The sequence below is a fragment of the Leptodactylus fuscus genome, chromosome 10 (assembly GCF_031893055.1).
Source record: "Leptodactylus fuscus isolate aLepFus1 chromosome 10, aLepFus1.hap2, whole genome shotgun sequence".
In the NCBI taxonomy this organism is placed as follows: domain Eukaryota; kingdom Metazoa; phylum Chordata; class Amphibia; order Anura; family Leptodactylidae; genus Leptodactylus; species Leptodactylus fuscus.
The window spans coordinates 34,926,806-34,947,594 of record NC_134274.1 but is presented as its reverse complement, the minus strand read 5'-3'; the positions used below and the strand labels follow the sequence as shown (position 1 = coordinate 34,947,594).

Below are 20,789 nucleotides of genomic sequence, written 5' to 3'. Positions count from 1 at the left end.
TGGACCATTTTTGTGTTAGGGTGCATGCACACTACGTAACGCCGGGCGTGTATGAGAGCCGAACACGCCGGCGTTACAGCAGGGCTGCCGAACACTTCCCATTCACTTCAATGGGAGCGCTCGTAAACGCCGCTGTTACGAGCGCTCCCATTGAAGTGAATGGGAAGTGTTCGGCAGTCTGCTGTAATGCCGGCGTGTACGGCTCTCATACACGCCCGGCGTTACTCAGTGTGCATGCACCCTTATAATCTGGGCCCACTGGCGGGTCCTCTGATGGGCCAGTCCAACACTGTTAGCATGTATGTCTGAATGCAGTCATACAGGGAAGGATTTTAATGAATAATATATATTATACTGACTCTCTATAAACAAAATTACATGCTGATCTTTTTCTATTGCAGGTATAATGCAAACTTAGTAGATGCTAAAAAAGTGGGCATAAAAAAGACAATTACAACTAATGTCTCAATGGGACTCTCTCAGTTCCTCATTTTTGGAGCATATGCTTTGGCCTTCTGGTATGGAACCAAACTCACAGTTGATGAAAAAGATACATATACCATTGGCAAAGTTTTGATCGTAAGTAAGATTTTCCCTCTTGTGTTTATTTTAATGAATAGTACTTAGAATTAGTAATAAAATCTCCTCTGCAGTTACCAAACAGATTTGACATGGGTATTAAGAAATTGTAACCATGTTCTATGAGCCGCTATGAATATGCTCCGAGTCCTATTCATGAACAAGTTGTGTAATATAACCCATGCAAAGACATAATTCTGGCCAAAAATTGAGACATTTTTGCAAATTAACTCTAAATTCTATACCTATGTCACAAAGTCCTAGCCATACAGCTACAAGTTTAAAGGACACCAAACATATCAAATATATGAAAAGACTTGATCAATGCATAAATAAACAAAATATTCAATATGAATCAAAACACAAAGTACTAACAAGATGACATCCTAAAAAGGAGCAGACTCTAGAGGCATAACTTGAAGCTTCTGGGCCCTTGTGCAAAATCTGTAATGAGACCCCTACCTGGCTTGTACAATTTAAAATAGTCATATTTTATGTGGCAGAGGGTCATGGGACTGGTAGTGACTGCTACCACTGCACCCCCTATAGCTAAGCCCTTGCAGACTCCATACAGACAGAACATACAAAAACAAGTATGTACTGCACATACGTGTAACTCATAATGGGTAATATACCGTATTTTTCGGACTATAAGACGCAACTAGCTTTTAGAGGAGGAAAATAGGGAAAAAAAATTTTGAAGCAAAAACTGGTAAAATATTTAATATATGGGAGTTGTAGTTTTGCAACAGCTGCAAGGCCACATTGACAGGTGACCCTGCAGCTGTACGGGGATGCATAGTGTTTTTTTTTGCGGGGCCAGAAGCACTTTTTAGTTATACCATTTTGGGGAATATCTATTGCTTAGATCACCTTTTATTGAAAAAAAAAACCGGTGGTTTATGATATATGATTTTATATATATATATATATATATATATATATATATATATATATTCTAGGGACAGGAGGTGATTTAGAACTTTTATTTATTTCATATTTTTATTATATATTTTTAAAGCGCTTTTTTTTTTTTTTTTTTTTTTTTTTTTTTACTATTTTATTCCCCCCCCTGGGGCTTGAACCTGCGGTCACTTGATTGCAAGTCCCATAGACGGCAATACAACTGCATTGCCGTCTATGGGACATTCTGTCTATTAGTATTACGGCTGGTCATAGAGACCAGCTGCAATACTAATACGGCAGTGATGGGCCTCGGAGCCTCAGTAGGCTCCCGGCTGTCACCCGAACAGGTCGGCTCCTGCGATATCGCCGCGCAGGAGCCGGCCTGCAACTTTACAGGTACGGGGCCGGTGGGGACCGGCCCCGGGGGAGAAGGGGCCGCTGATACTGACCCGGCATCCGCTGTACTAGAGAGGCGGATGCCGGGGAGGGATAGACGCCGGGGCCTGAGACATCGCTGCCCTGCTCTGCATGAAGCCAGCGGCGGGGGGACGGAGGAGCGAAATAGCATCACTCCTCCCGCTGCTGGCTTCATGCAGGGCAGAGGAGCGATGTCGCAGGCCCCGGCACCTGTAATGGCGTCTATCCCTTGCCGGCTTCCGCCTCTCTATTACAGCGGATGCCAGGCGCCACATTCGGCCTATAAGACGCACCCTTCTTTTCCCCCCCAAATTTGGGGGGAAAAAAGTGCGTCTTATAGTCCGAAAAATACGGTACTTTTTTAGGTAAAGAAAAAAAATAATTACATATACTATTTAATAATATTATATTTGTTGGAAAGGACTAAAAAAAAAATAAAAAAAAAAAAAAAATAAAAAAAATAAAATAAAAATTAAAAATCTAAAAATTAACTCATTGAAATATAACCATATAAAATGTGGTATTGTTGTGATAACACTGATCCACAGAATAAAAGTAATTTTGTCATTATTATTGGACAATGAACACTAAAAAATTTTTTAGTGAACTAATCTTTAGTCAACAAAGAATTAAAAAAAAAAAAAAAAAAAAAAAAAAAAAAAAAAAAAAAAAAATGCAACGGAGTTTAATTCCACACCCTTTCTAAATTTATTCTGGCTCCCCAGTATATCCTATGAAATATTAAACCTTGCCAATAGGAAGTTCAAGTTGTCCTGCAAAAAACAAGCCTTAATACATGGAAATGGAAAAATGTTATGGCTTTTTGAGAAAATTATGAATACGATAAATTGTAAAATGTTCTAAGGCGGGAAAGGGTTTAAATGGGGTACTTTAGTATAATATTATAATATATTAATGAGGCCGGTAGGTAACTAGTTCCTAAATTTAACTCTGATCAGCCGTAGCTCAAACAGCCCGGTACTACAGTATGGATGTATTTCTTATTTCGTCAACGTACTCTTCTTGTTCTGATGTTTCTTGTCCTATTTTCCATTCAACAGGTTTTTTTCTCAGTACTCATCGGAACATTTTCCCTTGGTCAAGCAGCTCCTAACCTAGAGAGTATTGCTAATGCACGTGGTGCTGCCTATGAAGTATACAAAGTCATCAATAAGGTAAAGTCAGAGACAAACACAAAAGAATATTGGCTGTACAATGAGCACTTCACATAGAAAGACTGATGTATGAAATGAATACTGGATAAGGCTGTGTTCACTATTCTTCATAGAGGACAAAAGAAGAAAAATCTGAAAAAAAAAATCACATCCACGCTTCATGTATTTTTACAGAACTGTGCGAATATGTAGATCTGCTGCGCATTCTGTATTAAAACACCATAATATTTGATGTGAACATAAAGGCTCAATTACCAGAATAAATCAATATAGACATTTCCTTATATTCGTCTAACATTTAATATGTGTGAAAATATAATTTGCATCTAATTACCCAACATCAAAAATACCAATTTCACACGGGTCATAGGTCAGAAATTAGCAAATCTAAAGCGTTCCAACGTTCTATAACAATTTGTCTCAATTCATAGCCAACCCTCTAAATTGTTACTGTAACAAGGACTCTTCCCTACAGCAAACGAAATTTTAGAAAACCCAAAGGGAAGACTTATAAGTCCTAGGGCACAGCTCAAGTAGCGTTTGTTGATAAAATCTTAGAATCATATCTTTGGAAGGCAAGATAAGTGGATGCTAAAATATACAAACATATGTTCGCTTCCCTTCTGGTTACAAATTAGTTTATGTCCTTAAATAAACTTAAGCATTTATGAGGCAACTTGGCTTCGGCAGACTGTGATGTTTAATGGAATTTCTGCCCAGAGTTAAAAATAGTTAAAGTCTTACTCAACCAAGACTAACCTCACAATTCAGACTGCAGGTTTTTTTTAATGACTCTGCAGGGTACACTTTGATGCTTTAGACTTGCAGAAATGCTAGCTCTTCACTATTAGGACCTTGCCCAACTCCCAATTGTCTCCATGTGGAAAGGGTTCTCGGTTCTTGAGTCGAGTTAGACTTCTTTAACCTTCACATTTACTAATGTATATGAAATGCATTCACTTTCATCATATTTGAGTTAAATATACAATTATTTTTGGTTTCCAGCATCGGCCAATCGACAGTAGTTCCAATGAAGGACACAAACCAGAAAGACTTATAGGACACATTGAGTTTAAGAATATCCACTTCAGTTATCCAAGTAGACCGGACATACAAGTAAGTATATTGTACATGTGACAATGTCTATTTGTAGTTATACACAAAGAATAGTATGGTGATCTATTTATATTGTGTGGAAGTTAGCTTGGTAGAAGCAGTGGTGTGGAACAAGACAGTCACGGCAGGGACACAAAATGTGCAGAAAACTGGTTTATTTAGAAAAAAAAAACTGGAAAATAAATGAACCTGGACTTCAGGCACAAAATAAGCCAAATAAAATACAGCCTCAACTTCAGGCAAAAACAAAATAAAAAAACCTGCTCGTGTGAGCAACTAACTAAACAGAGCTGATAACCTAACTATACGTGTGGCTTACTATAAGCCACATGACCAAAACAAGCACAATATAGTCTCACTGGATTCAGGGTTACAGAATAGAACCATACACCTTCCACCTCTTGGAACTTCAATGAACTGCAACCTTTTCTTACAGATTTTAAAAGGCCTGAATCTTCAAGTTCCTGCTGGAAAGACTATTGCCCTGGTTGGGTCCAGTGGCTGTGGAAAAAGTACCACGATTCAACTGCTGCAGAGATTCTATGATCCTCATGTAGGGGAGGTATGTATGAGAGTTTAAGTCCATAGGTTTACCTGGTACGCCATATACTATGACCTATATGTAATTTGCATTTACTTATTGTCTTAGGTTTTAGTAGATGGACATGATGTGCGTACACTCAATCTGAAGTGGCTGCGAGAAAATATTGGCGTTGTGAGTCAAGAGCCAGTTTTGTTTGGAACAACAATCAGGGAAAATATTCGCTATGGAAGAGAGAATGTCACTGAAGACGAGATCATTCAAGCAACCAAAGAAGCCAATGCCTATGATTTCATATCTAAGCTTCCAGATGTAAGATATTTCTGATCATCTACACTCCAGGAAGTGCTTGAGCAGTCGTGCAATTTTTCTGCTAAAGGGCCATTTATTCTTAAATATAGTATAAGGTGATTTAGTTCAAAGAGTTCTATGGAAAGAGTCCAAGTTCTGTTAGAACTTGAGATGTTTGGCATCATTTGCTATTGTATGTTGAGCATAATCATGGACAGTATTGATATTGTTGCCTTCTCCAGCTACTCAATCCAATGTTGTATACATCAATTTAGAGTTTATCATGAAGTCAACGATCTGGCAATTCTTAACCTAACTCATGTGTTGGCATTCATGGTGTGTCATGGTAGTCCAGTAGTGTCCAGGACGGATCATTGACTTACCATAGATCTAAATAAATATTAGTTAGAACCTCAGTTTTAGACAAGTCTCTGTTGGTTTTTGCTATGTTCTTATGTTTTTAATATTTGTTTCAGGGTCTGGACACAATGGTGGGTGAAAGAGGAGCTCAACTCAGTGGAGGGCAAAAGCAGAGAATAGCTATTGCTCGGGCCCTAGTCCGCAACCCCAAAGTTCTTTTGCTTGATGAAGCAACATCAGCTTTGGACACTCAGAGTGAAAGTATAGTGCAGAACGCTTTGGATAAGGTAATTTCATTTATAAGCATATAATGTGAAGGGCTGTATCCCTTATTGAGAAGATTTATTCATATATTAAAAAAATCATCTGTGTTCTTCCACTAGGCTCGATCTGGCCGAACCACCATTGTGATTGCTCACCGACTGTCTACTATCCGTACAGCTGATGTCATTGCTGGATTTCACAATGGTGTTGTGGTGGAGCAGGGATCTCATGATGATCTCATGAACAAGAAGGGGGTGTACTATTCTCTTGTAATGTTGCAGGTACGACCTTGAAAATATGACATAAGTAGTGTGAAAGTGGCCTATCATTTTGAAATCTTGGTCAGTATTTTGCATCAGTATTTAAAAGCCATAACCAGGAGTTGGTTAAAACATGGAAGAAGTTGAAATTGTTCTATTAGTTTTTTCTCTCTATAGGTTCTACTCCTAGTTTTGCCTTGACACAATAATGCAAGATGCTGACCAAATATGCAAGTGTGAAAATAGCCTTACGGACCTTAGAGGTCCACCGATGTCCTAAAGTAATCTATCAGCTTATCTACTACAGAAAATGGTGAATTATTCTATATCAGCCTGAAGGGAAACCATCAAGGATTATCAGCATGTATAATGCTGACTTTCAGATCACATCCTATTTAATGGAAAAAGTAGCGCAGCATGCAGCACTGTTTTTTTCCAGTAAAGTAATGGACATCATGATGGACACTGAGGGAACCCCTTTAAGTCAGTGGGTCTTTTGGACTCCATTATCTGATATAGATGGAGATACTTCACAGCTTAAATTCCTGTTTTTCTTCTCCTGTGATCGAACAGTCTAAGGTTCATGTGCTGATATTGTCCAAGAGACTACTGGGCTAGTTGACTAATTAAAACGATGACAATTTTTATAGAATTATGATAAAACCGAAGATGCAGAAGAAAGTGATGAAGCAACAACTGAGGATGAAGGAGAAATGTTTGAGTATGACGATAAAATTGAAGATTACGGAGAGAATACAGATGGGCATAATCTTAATGCTATAGGTAACATGAATAGAAATGACCTGCATAGGCATTCCAGTAAGAGACTGAGCAGAAGATCTACAAGAAGAAAATCCCAAGCTAAGAAATCTACCGAATCCGTAAAGGAGGTAAAGACTGTGGATGGGGATAGACTATTTCTAGTATGTATGCATGTCATCAATAGCTTGAACAACTTTACAATGTGTTCATATTTCTTTTAGGTTGTGGAAGAAGAACTCCCCAGTTTCTCTCTTAGCAAAATCCTGGCACTCAACAAACCGGAATTGTTGTATATAATCATTGGTGTCATTACGGCCGCCATTTGTGGTGGCATATACCCAACATTTGCTGTCATTTTTGGAAAAGTTATTGGGGTAAGATTCATACTTGAAAATATAAACTTTTGTATTATGGAGTTCTTTTAAGTTACCATATCTATTCCATTATTTCTCTAGGCATTTAGTATTACTGATGAAGAAGAAAAAAGACAGAGGACAATTCTACTTTCGCTAATGTTTCTCACACTTGGAGTGATTAGTCTGATTGTTTACGTCATCATGGTATGTATATTGTTTTATTGTACACATTTTTTTTTTTTTTTTTAACCTAAAAGTAGATGAACCATTTGCTAGGCTGAAAGTGGTTTCATAAGGTCAAGAACGGAAACAAAAGGAGATAAGGAAGTCCACTTATAATTTCCCTTTTATTTTCATTCCAGGGTTTTGCATTTGGAATATCTGGAGAAAATTTAACAATGAGATTGAGGTCATTATCCTTTAAAGCACTCCTCCGACAGGTAGGTACTATTGAGCTTTACACCAGAAAGCAGCCATAATTTATATAGGAAATGTACGTCAGTTCTTGACTGGTATAGACTTCTATTCTGGCACCCAGATGTGAACTTACTTTTTTAAGAAACTGACATAGGAAGCACCATGTTTAATAATGTGTTGTGGAAAAAGTTATGCAACAAAAGTTTTTCACGTGTGCATGAGGCCTTAAAGGGGGTTTCCCATCTCATGGTTTCAGCAGTTTGCCTTATGTCTCTTCCTCTTACTTCCTCCCCCCTTGCTGAAAGGGACACTATCACAATACTTATGCAGATCAGATAATATGCAGATGCTTGTAGAGAATGGACTCTGTGTTATCTGTGTGTTTATATATGGAGATAACAGAGAGGGCTTTATCAGCAAACTGCATTAAGTTGAACTGATTGTCCTGCAGGCATAGCAGTGAGTGATATCACTTGTCCTATCTCAAAGGTCTGTGGTTATGGTAACACTGTGTAAACAATGGGAGGAATAAGTTCACATAGCAGTCAAACAAAGCAGCATTTCTAAAGCAATATATTTAGGAAAAGTCTTTAATTTACATAAGCTACCAGTATGGATAGCATCCTTGAGATGGGACAACCCCTTTAAAATCTTCAGGATCTAATTAGTGTTTTTGCATAAATTCTGCCCCTAAAACCTCAACATATCCACTAAACTATGGCAAGCGAATGAGATGTTATACCCCATTCGCATGTAGCGAAAAATATTCATGCAGATCTTTGTATGTGAAATAGAGGAAGATAACGTGCATAGATTCTTTACAGAAAAAGCTCTGGATTATTCCTACACATCTTTACGGTTTTATTTTGCTTTTTAGTTTTTTTCTACTAACCTCTATCATTCATTTACACATTTATTCCATAAATCCCTATAATTCCAGTGTTTTAGCTTGTATTATGTGAAATAATTACTCTAGACTCTCTATAGCATATTAATTACTCCAAGTGAAGCTATTTGGCCTGCAGGCATGTACAGTGGATTTAAAGCAAATAAATCTGTCCGCTTGGTTAAGAATTTATTATGTGGCGCATTATGAAAACTATCTAGCAAAGCAAGAAAACAATTTAATTCAACATAAAACATAGAAAAAAACATGACTAACATTCATCTTTTTTAATACATGCATTTCTTAACAGGAAATTGGGTTCTTTGATGATCATGCAAATGCCGTTGGAGTTTTGCTTACTAGACTTGCAACAGATGCATCTCAAGTGAAAGGCGTACGTATAAATTATATACTTCTTCTTATAATACTACATAAGTACTGTGGATCTTCAAAGAAGTCCAGTGACAATACACTCATGAAACCTCTATTTGTAAATGTCATTTTATTCCATTTCTTTTTATTGAAATATTTAAAAGAAGCTTCATACTTAGCTTTAGGTCTTGTACACTCCGCAGAGTTTCTCTATGATGAATGTTGTGAAAGACCCTTCAGACTTTGGAGTGCTTGCTTGTAGGTTAGAGGTGGGAGCACTATAGGATCCTAGTCCATCCTAGATTTATAAAAAAAAAGTCCTGCAAGCCCAAATGTATTGTCTGTGGATGTGAAGGGGAAAAATAAGACGCCCAACAGACCACATTAAAATGAATGGAGTCCCTCAAGGTCAATTGTAGTCAATCAGTAGATGGACCGTGTTTTTTTTTTTTTTTTTATGCTTCTGGTCCATTGCAAGACCAGATCAATGGATAGAACGACACAAATGCGTGTGCACCCTTAACCGTAAAACCTGCCTGGTCCTAAATTATTAATGCTGTATGCTGAAATGATGTAATAAGTTGCCTCTATTGCAGCTTGTCCTTGATACAACTGTCGGGGGGGGGGGGGGGGTGAAGCAAAGGGTGTCCCCTTGGTTACATTGTATCACAATTACCCATTAAGGGTGCATTCACACAAAATCACGGCACAAAATAACGCGGTGTATACGATCCAGGCTCCCATTGAAATCAATGGGAGCTTTTACGGCGCGCAAAGTCTTACACGCCGTATACGTGCCACATCACGCGGCACGTTACTCAGTGTGAATGGACCCCAAGTCCTTGTTCCTGCAACACTGGGTAGATACTTGTCTTCCTTTAAGGGCCTATACAGATGGCCAATTATTACATGTCTGTAGGTTAGTTGAGGAGACAGATTGGGTGGCCATCAGAGACGAGGATCCACCAACTGTTTACTTTATCTTTTCTGTTACCTGTTCATTCATTGATTCATGTGCCTATGTGCACTTGGGTTGTCTTGGATTTTCTGAAAAGTTGCTGAGGCTGAGTTGTGGAAATGCAGCTTTTTTTTTGTTGTGTTTTTTGGAGTCAAAGCCAAGAATGGCTACAAATGAAATGGGAAATATATAGGAAGTTCTTATACTTCTACCTTCTGCTCAATCTACTCCTGGATTTGGCTCAAAAAACACAGCAAAATCTGCAACAAAAAAAGCTGCATTTCCGCAACATGGGGCCTCAGCCTTAGAGTGGATAATGTGATGTGATTATAATTCAAAAATAGCTAATACTACCCCCTTGGCTCTTGTGGTCCCCATTGCTACTGTAGGGGTGACATACAACATCATTCACATGATCACTGTAGCCAATCACCAACCGCAGTTGTCACATGCCATGATGATGGGAATAAAGTTTTATTACATTGCCCAAATTTGACAATCCTACACAATCCCTTTAAAGCTTATATGGGTACATTCTCCGTGGTCAGGAAAAGTTGACTTTAGAAAAACAAAATTACAACAATTACAAAATTTGTAAATTTTTTGCAATTTTTTTTTATGCATTTAATTTCAAATTTTTCTTTTTGTTGTGTGTTTGAAGATTCAAAGGAAGTCTTATAAAGCTATTCCGCTGAAGAACAGAAATTTAATTTTCTTTTTTTAAACTTTGGTCTTTTATGTATAACGTTTTTACTTTATTTTTTTGCATGTAGGCTACCGGTAGTCGACTTGGACTGATCACCATGACGGTGTGCACTCTACTGACAGCGATCATAATTGCGTTTGTGCACGGCTGGCAGCTAACACTGCTTATTTTGGCTTGTATTCCCTTTTTGATTGGTGCAAATTTTATTAGAATGAAATCAATGGCTGGCCATGCATCAAAGGATCAAAAAGCTTTAGAAGAAGCTGGAAGAGTAAGTCAGTTTAATTGTCAAAATGTGATAGAAAATGACTTGAAATGGCCAATTCTGCTCTCAATCTATTTTATGTATGAAAAGGATTGGGAGATTAATTAATCAAACACCTGCATAGTTTAAGACGACGATTTATGAGAGCCATAAAATATCCTTTCAGGACAAAAAGCTACATTTCATTAGGGAAATTAAAAAACATTTGACAAATTTGTAAACCGGCAGTATGTGATGCATGGGAAATTATTTCATTTTCTAACATATTTCCTCTTTATTATATCTGTTGAATATAAAAGAGACTGTTTCAATTAAATGGTTCAGCAGCGCAATGTGAATCCCACATAGACAGTCTTATTTATTATTTAACAGAACCACGGGATGTTTGGCAATGATAGGGTGAAGTAGCCTATCAGTATAAAGTAACCTGAGAAATCAATACCGTAATAGCACATGGGCGCGTATTTTTACAGCCATGTAAAATTTTACTGCTGATTGGTTGATGTGGAATATCTCAATATAGTACCAGTAAATGACCAGTAGAGATATTGGCTCATATACTGTGTAAAACAGTATTTAAATTTAAAGGGGAACTCTGCCTGTGCAGTCACCTTACTATATTAAGAAATGATGGGCGTTTTATAATGAACCATCTAATGATCTACCTTGATGAGTTAGGGTGCTATAGGTAATACCTTACCTATTTGAAAAAGACCACCACCATTAGGCTACTAGGTCCAGAGACCAAGCCGGCCCAATCCACAGGTCACCCTCAAAACACTAGGGTTTGATAAACCTCTTTGAGCCCCTTTTTGATTTCCATTGACGTCTGTGCATCTTACGTCTGCCCATTGCTGCAGAAGATTTATGATACACAGCCTTCCGCTGACAGAAAAGAAAAATTTAAAAAAGCACTTGGTAAGCAGTATATAGACTAGGAGGAATTCTGTGTCACAAAAGGGTGCATGATTACGATGGGGGCGCCAACAAGATTTGGCTAACTTGTGTGCACAGATGTGTTGTGACCAAGCCAGGACATGTAAATGCTCCTGTAATGTATAGATAGGATGCAGCTGATGGTGGTTGTGAGGATAAGTTGCTGTGACCTAAAATATCTACAGGGCCACTTTACTTTTAGCAGTCTCAGCCGTTGTGAGCAGATGTTGACTGTACTTTCATAGCCAACCAGCAAATACTGATAAGACTATTTGGTTTAGTGTTCCTTTAAGAGCAAAATGGCTGCTGACAGGGAGTGTTTGTCTGAATGGTTGCTGTCATCTGCACAGTAAATCAACAGACTAAATCTGTAGATTTGTATCCCTTTAATATCTTAAAGTCCATTTTAGTGTCCATCAGCCCAATTAAAGGCTGACAGTAAATATGCTCTGAACATGGGATATTCTCACTCCCAAAAGATCTAAACCTACTGATCCAATTTGCAGCCACTTTGTTGTCAGAAATGATGGATTGGATAATCCATAATCATAACAATAAGTAATTGGTGCTCTCCAAAAAGTACATGCATTCATTATATCGTGCGGGCACTCACTGTGTCCTCTGGGTAAAAACATTCAGTTATTTCTGAAGAAGTCTAAGTGTTTTAGATGAGTCACAGGAAGAATGAAGATTTTCTTTATATAGCGGATGTCTATAGCAATCCTGTACAATGTCCTATAAGATGCTATAGGAGTGAAAGGTGTCAATAGCTGTTATTTAAGGGATTGTCTAGGATATTTATTATTTAGGGCCAATCCATAGGATAGACCACAAATGTGTGGTTTCCACTCTGTGTCTGAACGAAACATGCGGAGAGGAGTACTGCAAGCACTTTTCTCTCCACATTTTTCATGAGGAAACCACACAGACCCCAATATAGTCTATGGGAACCATGTGGTTTCTTAGCTAACTGCTTTTTAATGCACATAGGTTTCCATTCGGGGGATTCCTGCAACAGAATGCCGAATGCAGATGTAAACCAGGCCTAAACTGTACAATGGGTTCTATATTTACTTGCAGGTCAAATGGGATCATATGTGTGAGATGACTTGATACCGTCATAAGTTATTCTAAAATTCATAATTTTGTGTAATGATATAAAACATTTTATAATGTCTTGCAGATTTCCACCGAGGCAGTTGAAAATATAAGAACAGTAGCTTCCCTGACCAGAGAAGAGGCATTTTATGACCGATACAACGAGAGTTTAAGTGGACCATACAAGTAAGTTACAGCACTTATATGGTACCTTCTACACCATTTGTAATTGCCTGAAATACAGGGAATCCTTTGAGAGGACCACCAGGTCACGACTGGTCTGTGGTGGTTTTTCCAATTCCCTTATGTTTGGATATTGGACTTTTTTGGAAAACTTTTTCTATCACTCTACCACCTTTCTAGAAGACTATTTGCACTTTGTCTAGTTCTATTGAAAACAGATGGTAAAATTTGTCCAACTATATGCCAAGGTTACGTTTGTGATGAATGTGCATACATACATGAACATGGATGTATTGATTTTCTTGTAACTCCCATAGAGGTGCATAGGAGCTACAAAAAAACAGCATAGCACAGCTGGGTTACACCATTTCCATAGATTCAGTTATGGAAACAGCGTAGTTCAAAGTGCTACACTGTTTCCTTAGCTCCTATATGGACGAGTAGAACAACACTGCTTGGCTGTTCTTGTAAGTCTCATCCCAGGAGTTGGGATATGTAACCCTATAGAATCAGAACTGTATTGCTGACCACTAACAAATTTTCTCTTTGCCATTAGGGATTCCTTGTCCAAAGCTCCACTCTATGGCTTCACTTATGCGCTTTCCCAGTCAATAAACTTCTTTGTGAATGCCGCTGTATTTCGCTTCGGAGCCTGGCTTATTGCTCACTGCTACACACAGTTTGAAAATGTCTTCATGTAAGTACCGAACTCCAGTGGATCTCATTTCCACCAACAGCGCCACTCTGTTTCTGACATTGCGGCACAACCCCATTTATGTACATGTATAAGAAAACAGCCCATTGCAAAGAGTGGTGATGTTTCTAAAAAACAAACAAACATATAACTCATAAATGGTCAAAAAATGAAACTCACAATATTCACCTCACTGTTTTCTTACAACTCCTTCTTCTGGGTCTTCTGATCCTCTTTGACTCCTGGTTCTCCTTTAAAAAAAGGGCTGTCACCAAGTCTGAAAAGTCCAGTGACATACATCATCTGATGCATGCTGCCACTTTTACCATTTCGGTGTTTTGCATATCCAAGTCTGTTCAGCTATTCCAAAGATATAAGCCCTTCTAGTTTTGATGCATATTAGAGTACATTATCCAAGTGGGCAGTAACACTACATGACATACAGTACACAGAGCTCTCACCCCAGAGTATCCAGTGTTACCACCCACTTGGCTAGTATATCCTAATCTGTATCAAACCTAAAAGGGCTTATATCTCTGGAATGGCTGAATATATCTGGATACACAAAACACCAAAATGCTCATAGTGACAATGCTGATCAGATGATGTCATTGAGATCTTGTGACAGCTCCTCTTTATAACACCGAAAATGATCACTTACTCAGATACTGGCCTAGTGTAACCTGCCTTAGCCAGTGACTATAGCTAGCTGTGTATCGAAAGAGACCACAAAGTAGAGACTGACAGGGGAACCTATACATTGTCAAAATGGCTGCAGCAGGGAATCATTAAAGTTAACATAACTTCTATTTTTTTTAACCTATTATGAGCCTGTTGCAATTTTTTTTTCCATTTGAATAGCCAATTCTGTTCTGCAGCATATGTATGCTGTGTATTAAAAAGTTTAGAAAATAAATGTAATTTGTAAGTTTTAATCAATTGTTGCTGAGGAAGTAACTTATAGCCATATTATACTGTGTGTATAGATAGATATAGATAGATAGCTATGTGATTAAATGAATGCACACCTATAGACAGACTCGGTCAGAGTACCACGCACAAGCAGAATGGATCTCTTTGAACATTTCCTTTCATTTGATCTGCTAGACGCGTGCTCCATTACTGCTATTCATCTTCATATTTGGCGTGGTACTTCTGCCTAATTTAACCTAATTGGTTTATTTTGTTGTAGACTCCCCAGTGCAGTGAGCACAATACAATATTAGATCAGAAGTCACTTGAATACTCTCCCCCTGACAGAGTGTTCACAGCCTAGACTCATCAGCTTTATCATACTCTACTAATACAGAGCATGCTGCCTTTCTATTGGCAAAATAATTACTTGGTTACTATTATTTTTGCATTGAGGAGCTTATTATTTTCTATGTTGTCTTATTACAGTGTGTTCTCTGCAATTATTTTTGCCGCTATGAATGTTGGGCAGTCTACATCTCTCGCTCCTGACTTCGGAAAAGCCAGGGTATCCGCCCAACGCATTATGAAGCTCCTGGAAAGACAACCTGCGATTGATAGTTATAGTGAAGAAGGAGAAAAACCGGTAGGATTATTAAAAATAGGACAGAATTATATTTTTAGTCTCCTCCTGAACAATTGCTTCTGAGCGCAGTCATTATCTAGGAACATAGGATTTTGTATTACTTCTGGTATGCGGTCCTTATGCTGTTCCTCTATTATTCCTCCAAGAAATTTCTGGGTGTTACCAGATGGGGGGGGTGTGTCCCTATACACAAATTGACTTTGTCCAATCAGTGCTGATTATGTAGACACACCCCTTTGACAAAGAGAATACTTAACTTTTTGATATTCGGGAGTAAAACAGAGGAATGGCGCAACACTAAAATACTCCAGAATTGTTATTTCACGGGGAATACAAGAGTTTACTAAAACAGACACGTCAGGAGAAGAGACAGGTCCTCTTTATAGGCTTGATATGTATCTCATTAGTTAGGACAGCATTCTTATCAGCCACAAGAAGCTTTATTGACAAATGCTACAATACAATTAAATCAATGTGTTAACTTGAATTACCTCTCCCATCCAATACTGTGACTTCTCATTTCAAGGGTCGAGTGTGTCGATGTATGTAGCTCAGTTACAAAAGACACAGCAAAGACCTGTCTGATAAAGTACATCTAAAGATCTATTAATAATTCATGGGATATTATATGAAGTGTAGATTTCATTCTGGATCTGTGCACAATTATATATATATATATATATATATATATATATATATATATATATATATATATATATATATATATATATATATATATATATATATATATACATATATATATATATATATATATATATATAGTATAATAACTTAGGACCAAATTTGCTAGGAAACTTTGATATCTTAGACATCAGGCTAGGTTCACATCAGTGCCGGAGGTCACTTTAGCAGTAACTTTTGCAAGGTGGGCGAACGTCGTCAACGTATCTACGCCCGATTTGTGATAATGTAGCCTAAGGCCTTTGCTTCACTAAAGATCCACCACATCCCTCCCCATTTTGTGCCTCGCTCGCCAGTTTCCATGAATGTAGTGTGAGCTATAATAAATATATCTCTACTCAGTTTTCTAGCATGACTCCTACAAAAAATATGCACCTGTTTCTGAGACTCTTGATAAATCAGGCACGCCTTGTGCCTGTCCGGGTCTTTATTATGACTGGCATATGAAATGCTAGTCTTAATAAATCTGCTCCAATGCGTTATATATATATATACTGGAAATTAATTCCATGTGCAGTACTAATATTTCAGGAAAAATGACAGACAAAAGAAACCCAATGACCTCATTATAAGTCAATGTGGTCCATCAGATGCCGATTCATGTACTGCTGTCATTTTCGATTTCCTGTAACTGTGACAGAACAGAAAACTGTTAATGCGAATAGACATGTGAATTGAGCCTAAATAATACATGACAAATTTTAACTGTATTACATGACTTGATTATTTCCTGCCAATGAAGCCATGAGAGAACCCAGACATTTGACCGCGAGCAAGAGTGTGACTAAAGGGGTGCAGAGGTAGCTGTAGCTACTGGGACTTGGACCCAGAAGAGGGCTCAAATTGTCTCTCTTTTAAAACTTATTTAAAAAGTTACAAAGTCGATATGGGAACCAGTACAGATTTGCATTGGGGCCCAGGAGCATCAAATTATACCCCTTTCCATAGGCCACAATGCAGAAATGCAAATTTTTTTTCATCCTGCTATAGCAAACTTTCAATGATTGCTGTTCTTCTGGAGTACATTGCCAGCACCCTGAAAAATTTGGCAAACCTAATATTCATACCAGTCGAGGGTTTCTTAAAACTTAAATCCATCAGTGCCAGCTTAGAGAGGGGTTGAATGACTTAGAATTTTCATTAATATTAATTTGCTATATTTCATGTTCACATCTGCGTTTGGGTTTCCGTTCAGGGATTCTGCTTGAGGACCCCGTGAATGGAAATCTATCCGCATAAAAAAAGCAGTTGCCTAAGGAAACCCACGGACCTCCTAGACTATAATCAAGTCCGTGTGGTTTCCGCACATAAAATGCGGAGAGGAACGTGTTGCTTGCAGGACCTTTCTCGCCGCATATTTCATGTGGATAGGGAAACGGAAAGGCCGGAATGCAGATGTGAACCAGGCCTAAGGTAGGATTCCTCTGTATACTAATATTACTATGTTATTAATAATGACAACTTTTTTTTTTTTTTTATTTGTGTAACAGAGTCATTTTGAAGGAAACCTTGAATTCAAAGATATCAAATTTGTGTACCCAACAAGACCAAAAGTCCAAGTTCTTCAGGGGCTCAGCGTAAAAGTTTCCAAAGGACAAACGCTGGCCCTGGTTGGCAGCAGCGGCTGTGGAAAAAGTACTTCTATTCAGTTGCTGGAGAGGTTTTACGATCCAGTGCAAGGCTCAGTGGTAAGACATGCAGAAGTCTCTTAAATGACTATTTATTGTCACAGTTTCTTCACATCAACATATTTAGTACCTGTGGGACCGTTACAATTTTAGTATTGCTTTAGGAGCACCCTGAAGGCATCTAGAAAACAGAATGTTATTTTCATCTACCAATCTATGTTTTCCCGCCCACACAATGTTCTAAAGTTAGGAAAAAGTCTGAAATATGCATTTAATAAGTACGTGGCTAGATTTTGGCCAAGTAACTCTAGTTTATAATTACCCTGTAATTACATTGAGCAAGATACAGAGACATGACCCCCGTTGCTAAAAACGAAGGACTAATTCCACTGTTTAGGCCGGTTGTGATTAATTTTCATATGCAAATCCTACTCTATGTGGTTTGTGTTCAGTATTGTATTTGGCAGGAACCGTTCTAATAGGATTCAGGAAGTGTCCAAAAATCTAAACTGTGGATTTTCTGCTCATTACGATGTATCTGTTTACCTAAATGAGTCAAGAACTCAGGTGTGAATGGCTGCCGCATTGTTGTAGATGCTAAATATGTAAATATAGAAATTCTGATCACAAGGTGCAAAAAGCTTACCCCGTAGATTGAGCGTACTTAACATGCCCGATGCCTAATTTACTGATAGGTATGTTAATGCGCAAATCCTTAATTACAGTGAAGGGGAAAAAATGCTATTTTGCCATTTTTTTCAACCGATTTTATTACTGCTTGAATGGTCTCATCAAATTTTAGAACGGGCTCTGAAAATTTAGAAAATGACTCTAATCGCCATTTCCTAGTTGTGTGGATTTGCACATTAATCAGACATTTGTATTTATCCGTAAATTGTAATGTGCGCTATAAAATTAAACACTTTACTTAGTGGCTTATTCAGTTAACATAGGCCCCTTTTTATATTTATTGCTTTGCTAATCTGCTTAGTATATTTACAATGGTTTATGCTTTTATTATGTTGGAATCGACCTCATGCTTTTGGGAAGGAACAAACATTGCTCCTAAATATTGGTATATAAAAATTGGGTGCTGTGAGATGGTGCCATTGCTACCCAACAAAACAATCTCATTTATTGGGTATGTCTCTCTGACATCCCTTTTTAATTCTGCAGCTGGATGCAATAGAAATGTAGTGTTATAAGGGATGTGCATTATGGACATTTATCCCCTATCGCCAGTTAGGGTTCTTTTTGCTCCCATAACCATCAAAGTAGAGAATGGAGGCACCAACAGTGACCACGAAATATAGAGCAGAGAGGTTGCCATTGGTTAGCATTAGAGATGAGCGAGTTGTATTTGATTGAATACCTCGCCGGCATAGGAATGCTTGTAATCAGCCGAACACCAAGGGGTTAAACGCATCGAATATTCAAAGCGTTTAACCCCTTGGTGTTCGAATACCTCGCCGGCGTAGGAATGCATGTAATTGGCCGATCGAATACTACTTGCTCATCACGAGTTGACATCCCTTTAAAATTGTCTTCACCTTGTATGCACCAAAGCTATACTTAAAGAGAACGTTTCACTTCTTCAGCCAACTCTTAGGCAACATTCAGATGACCAAGATGCAAAATGGCTGTGAAAAACCTCCATGTTTCACGGCCGTCTTGCACCCAAGGGGAACCTGTTTTCATGGATCCCCCATACATTTGAGTGTATGGAAGGATCCATGAATAGGACATGAACTAGATTTGGACAGTCAAAATAACGGGCATGTGAATAGCCCCCATTCACTGACATTGAATTTAATGCTGCCGTGGTATGTCCATTAAAAAAACAGCTGTCACAATTAATCACTAATTAATTGTGTTTATATACCCCAATATTTTTTTCTCTAGCCCCCACCATTCCTGAGCAATTGTTTATTAGTTTCTGTACCCAATAGGCTAATTAGGCTCTCTATTGTCAGATGGGTGGCCCCAAGCTGTCTGTTCCAGCTAAGGACCATCCATCTGATAGTAGAGAGCCTAGTTACCATATTGGGTAGAGAAACTAGTATATAATTGCTCAGGAATGGTGGGGGTTAGAGAAAAAATTCCAACTATTCCAGAATCAGAGGAGCAGCACTAAAGGATGTAGAGAGTTAGTTTGAGAAGGTGGTGAAAGGTCCTCTTTAAGTGAAATTTAAGATTCGCACTACACAATCTATCTTTACCAGATAGCGCAGCAAATTGCAGAGTGGAAATTACTCTGTGTCTAACGCTCTAATTTTATCACACAATGTACAGTATGTCAAAGTAAATTTCAACTTGCACGATTTCCTATATAATGACTAACTTCTTCTAATATTCATTCTGTCACTCCAATTACAGTTTGCAGATGGAAACGACACAAAGAAGCTGAATTTGAAATGGTTGAGGTCCCAAATGGGAATTGTATCTCAGGAGCCGATGTTGTTCGACTGCAGCATAGAAGAAAACATTCAGTATGGAGATCTTGACAGACAAGTGACTCATGAAGAAATTGTGGAAGCTGCAAAAGCTGCAAATATTCACACTTTCATAGAAAACCTACCCGATGTAAGTATAAAAAACAGTCAAGCAATGAAATTGCTCAAACTAAAAGCTGGCCATAGACATTAGATCTCATGGACATTAAAAGCTGACCATTCATCAAGTATCAATTGATAAAATCCACAGCAAATTATTAATAGATTGTTAGTTTAGATTAGATCATCACTGTTAAAGAGCAACAGGATGCCCTTGCTATATCGGGAGTAGGCAAGCGCCGCCTACACTGTGATGCTGCCCCCTTGCTTATCAGAAGACTAAATGCAACTCTGCATGTATTTATAGGCACATGTAAAATTCTACAGCCAGGCTCAAGTTGCCTGTGCCCATATTGTTTATTAACACACAATGCAGGTAGGGGGGCTTCTATTAGGTTGACACAAGATTATATTATGTGGCATTGTTTAGGTGTATAGTATTGCGGTATTCTTTAGGTGTACAACGGTTTGTCTTTCATATCTAGCATTTTCTCCAGTGAGACTAACACATTCCTGTGTAAGTGGCTTAGGTTATTTGTGTGCAAACCTACTCAAACCCATACATATTTATTGATCCCCAAAGTCTTATCCATGGAACATCAATACTATATATGTAATAAGAAATGGACTAGTGGTACTTAGAAAAGAACGCACAGATTGCTTCTTTCATTTCTGTAACTTGCTAAGAAAAATACAATTGCTTTTATTTTTATACAAAGCTCTCAATGCCCCATGAGAACTGCAGCATGGTGCCCATAGTGTAACATTTCATAAAAATAAGTGGTATGAATATAAGAATGATGATGT

At 38.1% G+C, this 20,789-nt stretch overlaps 1 protein-coding gene across 1 annotated transcript in view; it reads left to right on the top strand.

Annotated features, from left to right (window-relative positions):
* The window catches only part of LOC142183027 (ATP-dependent translocase ABCB1-like), a 37,668-nt gene that overhangs the window by 15,759 nt on the left and 1,120 nt on the right, over positions 1 to 20,789 (top strand). Inside the window, exons 9-26 of the mRNA XM_075257901.1 lie at positions 402 to 579; positions 2,964 to 3,077; positions 4,083 to 4,193; positions 4,630 to 4,755; positions 4,843 to 5,046; positions 5,502 to 5,672; positions 5,769 to 5,930; positions 6,560 to 6,799; positions 6,893 to 7,045; positions 7,127 to 7,231; positions 7,390 to 7,467; positions 8,641 to 8,724; positions 10,434 to 10,637; positions 12,751 to 12,851; positions 13,405 to 13,545; positions 14,944 to 15,100; positions 17,293 to 17,490; positions 19,807 to 20,013. Coding sequence (XP_075114002.1) covers positions 402 to 579; positions 2,964 to 3,077; positions 4,083 to 4,193; positions 4,630 to 4,755; positions 4,843 to 5,046; positions 5,502 to 5,672; positions 5,769 to 5,930; positions 6,560 to 6,799; positions 6,893 to 7,045; positions 7,127 to 7,231; positions 7,390 to 7,467; positions 8,641 to 8,724; positions 10,434 to 10,637; positions 12,751 to 12,851; positions 13,405 to 13,545; positions 14,944 to 15,100; positions 17,293 to 17,490; positions 19,807 to 20,013 — 2,734 coding nt within the window. The remainder of the gene's footprint in view (positions 1 to 401; positions 580 to 2,963; positions 3,078 to 4,082; positions 4,194 to 4,629; positions 4,756 to 4,842; positions 5,047 to 5,501; positions 5,673 to 5,768; positions 5,931 to 6,559; positions 6,800 to 6,892; positions 7,046 to 7,126; positions 7,232 to 7,389; positions 7,468 to 8,640; positions 8,725 to 10,433; positions 10,638 to 12,750; positions 12,852 to 13,404; positions 13,546 to 14,943; positions 15,101 to 17,292; positions 17,491 to 19,806; positions 20,014 to 20,789) is intronic.